At 46.8% G+C, this 3,327-nt stretch overlaps 1 protein-coding gene across 1 annotated transcript; it reads left to right on the plus strand.

Annotated features, from left to right (window-relative positions):
• Positions 1-401: 401 nt before the first annotated feature.
• LOC124661929 (metacaspase-4-like) lies at positions 402-2,794 on the plus strand. Its single transcript, XM_047199815.1, has 2 exons — positions 402-840; positions 1,722-2,794. The coding sequence occupies exons 1-2, from the start codon at positions 492-494 to the stop codon at positions 2,606-2,608; spliced, it is 1,236 nt and encodes a 411-aa protein (XP_047055771.1). The 5' UTR covers positions 402-491; the 3' UTR covers positions 2,609-2,794.
• Positions 2,795-3,327: the final 533 nt, after the last annotated feature.

Here is a 3,327-nt window from a genome sequence, read left to right on the forward strand (position 1 = left end):
CATGTTTAAGACAGTACTTTTGAATTCTGAGATTGTTTTCCCACTAGATGTAATTCGTCCAAAAAAAAATTATACCACCTGATAATAAATATAATATAAAACCTTATTTTTCTAATTGCTAATGGTTATGTTGAGGGCCAAGTTTTTTTTTTGTTTCGCACGGGGCCTCCGTTTTCTCAGGTACGGCCCTGGTTCTCAGTATATAGAGATCTTGATCAACAACCTACACATCACGAGGAAATGTGTCGTCGTGTCATGCCGAGACGACGCACGTCGGCCAATCGTTCCAGTTCAAGGATTGCACATCTGCTCCAATCCAGACCCGAAGTCCCCACCAGTCAGATCCGAAACTCCAATAAACGCAGAGCACCTCCGAAACCTTCCCCCGGCCACCACCAGCAACCGACGAAACCCGCACCCACTCCACCCCCACCTCCACCTCCTCCTCCCCCGGCCATCCGACCTCCGCCGCAGCCGGCGCATCCGCCGCGATGGGCCGCAAGCTCGCGCTCCTGGTCGGCATCAACTACCCGGGGACCAAGGCCGAGCTCAAGGGCTGCCACAACGACGTTGACCGCATGCACCGGTGCCTCGTCGACCGGTTCGGCTTCGACGAGGAAGACATCACCGTCCTCGTCGACCGCGACTCCTCCGGTCCGCAGCCCACCGGCGCCAACATCCGCCACGCGCTAGCCAAGCTCGTCGGGGACGCGCGCCCCGGGGACTTCCTCTTCTTCCACTACAGCGGCCACGGCACGCGCCTGCCGGCCGAGACCGGCCAGGACGACGACACCGGCTACGACGAGTGCATCGTGCCCAGCGACATGAATCTCATCACAGGTGCGATTGGGGGAAGGAAAACTCAGATTTGCTTTCACTCCCTTTTCACTCAAGTAATCGCGAAACGGTAGGATTAGCAATCCTTCAGATGTGAAACTGATTTTGGAAGCGTCATCAACGCCTACGCGATGTGGATCTGATCCAGGATTGAGTGGAGACCTGTCCAAAATTTTTATGAACCATTATACTCATGAACTCCAAATTAATTGGGCATTTTACTGCTCGTAGATTCATTTGTTTTGCACTGCAGTAAGTTTTAAATGATATTATTCCGGATGAAAAGTTAAGATGATATTGGTGAAGTTTGAGCTTGTTATATCGCTCATATTCTTGTACTAGAATGGTTTTGAGTTGCAGCTGCCGAAACTGTTGGGGTAGGGAGGGGATAACTTGGTGTAAAGATGTATATATGTGCCTACTGTTTGCATTGAGTCAGTAATGTGCACATGTTTTGCACAGAATTCTAGTTGTAGAAATCCCCAAGATCTTGGAGCTTAGTTAACTTAGCTGTTTCAGATTTGTTTTCTTTTAGGCAACATTGCAAACAACGCGGGCAGGATATTATTTTAGTTAAATTATCATTTCTACTCAACATTAATTAAGTAGTATTTCTTATCACAAATATCATCTATCCTAACAGAAAAATGAGAAAATGCTTAAGGCATAGTATGCTAATCTGCTTGTTCTGCATTTCTGATTCACTATTTTATCAAGCTACTGCGCTGTTATTTTCTACCTAGCGTAAGATTCATTGTTGCAAGTTTGATAGAGCAAACATTTTACCCCTTTGCAGTCTAGTTTCATACGCATTCCTGAACCATCAATGTGTCCAATCAATGACTGTCTCCCGACCAAGTCCCTAACATTGCTGTCATCTGCAGACCAAGATTTCAGAGATCTCGTTATGAAGGTCCCTGATGGTTGCATATTTACCATCGTCTCTGATTCATGCCACAGTGGTGGCCTACTGGACCAGGCAAAGGAGCAGATAGGCAATAGCTATCAGACCCAGACCCAGTCCCGTGAACCCGAAGAACGATCTGAATCTGGCTCCGGCTTCCGGTCCTTTCTCAAAGAGACCGCTTGGGATGTGTTCGAGACTCATGTCCGCCATGGCAGAAGCCAGCATGGAGGCGAGGACCAGGATGAGGCAGACGAACAACCTACAGGGGATGGCCACACCAAGAACCGCTCCCTGCCACTTTCAACATTTATTGAGATGCTCAAGGACCAAACTGGGAAGGATGACATTGAGGAGGGCTCGATCCGGCTGACGCTGTTCAATGTGTTTGGGGAGGATTCCAGTCCAAAGATCAAGAAGTTCATGAAAGTCATGCTCGGTAAGTTCCATGAAGGAGGATCAGGTGAGCAGGGTGGTCTCATGGGCATGGTTGGTTCCCTTGCTCACGAGTTCCTAAAGGCTAAGCTTGAAGGTAACGAGGAAGAAACTTTCAAGCCAGCCTTAGAACAAAATGTTGGCAGCGTTGACGAGGTGTATGCCGGGACCAAGTCATGGGCACCTAACAACGGCATCCTCATTAGTGGGTGCCAAACTAACCAGACATCAGCAGATGCAACCACAGCGCAGGGATCTTCGTTTGGCGCTCTGAGCAATGCCATCCAGACCATTCTTGCAGGCAAGCACGGAAAGGTGACGAACAAGGATCTCGTTATGAAAGCGCGTGAGTCGCTCGCCAAGCAAGGATACACTCAGCAGCCTGGGCTTTACTGCAGCGATGAGAATGTTCATGTGGCCTTCATTTGCTGAAACATGGATTGCTATTGTGATTTGTTTCTTTTTGTGTTTTGCTGTGCACGAGAGACTGAAGTTTTCCCTTCTTCCCTGGTTTGCTGTGGTTATGTACTTATGTCAAAAATATGACTCGGACTATACCAATACTGAAATAAGGATTGCCTGATCCAAACTGCATACATAATAGATATACTTTCTTCATGAGTTCCGTCCAATTTCTCTTTTATGTTGTCTTTCCATATTCACCGTTCTGATCCTAATAGTCTTATTTATTTTATTTTTGAAACAGTTATCCCGGTAGCGTTAGTTCCACAAATAACTGATGTTTGTTCAAGTTTTGCTTGTCAACATGCATTTCCATTTGTGCAAGCAAGATTGGTTGGATTGGCTCATTTTTCTGTGGCTTGTCATCCCCGGTAAGAATTCAACATATATCAAGAAGTTGAACATACAAGGAGTATACAAACCAAAGCTATTTGGGACAGCTGAAATCAATCTCCTGACATTTTATTTTATGACTAGATAACTGAGTACAATACCATGCCATAACCTTCCAGTCCATGTTAATGTTGGAAGCGCGAGGATATCGAGCGACATGAACTGATGAGAAGCTCAGATGTGCCAATAAAACTTGCACATCAGGCGACGCCCTAGACTAATGCATGCCTTGGTGTGTATCTGGGCCGCACAAAAATGAACGTGGCCTATGTGTCTGAGACTCCGAATCGTGCCTC

This window comes from Lolium rigidum, chromosome 6, assembly GCF_022539505.1.
Source record: "Lolium rigidum isolate FL_2022 chromosome 6, APGP_CSIRO_Lrig_0.1, whole genome shotgun sequence".
NCBI classification, from domain to species: Eukaryota; Viridiplantae; Streptophyta; class Magnoliopsida; order Poales; family Poaceae; genus Lolium; species Lolium rigidum.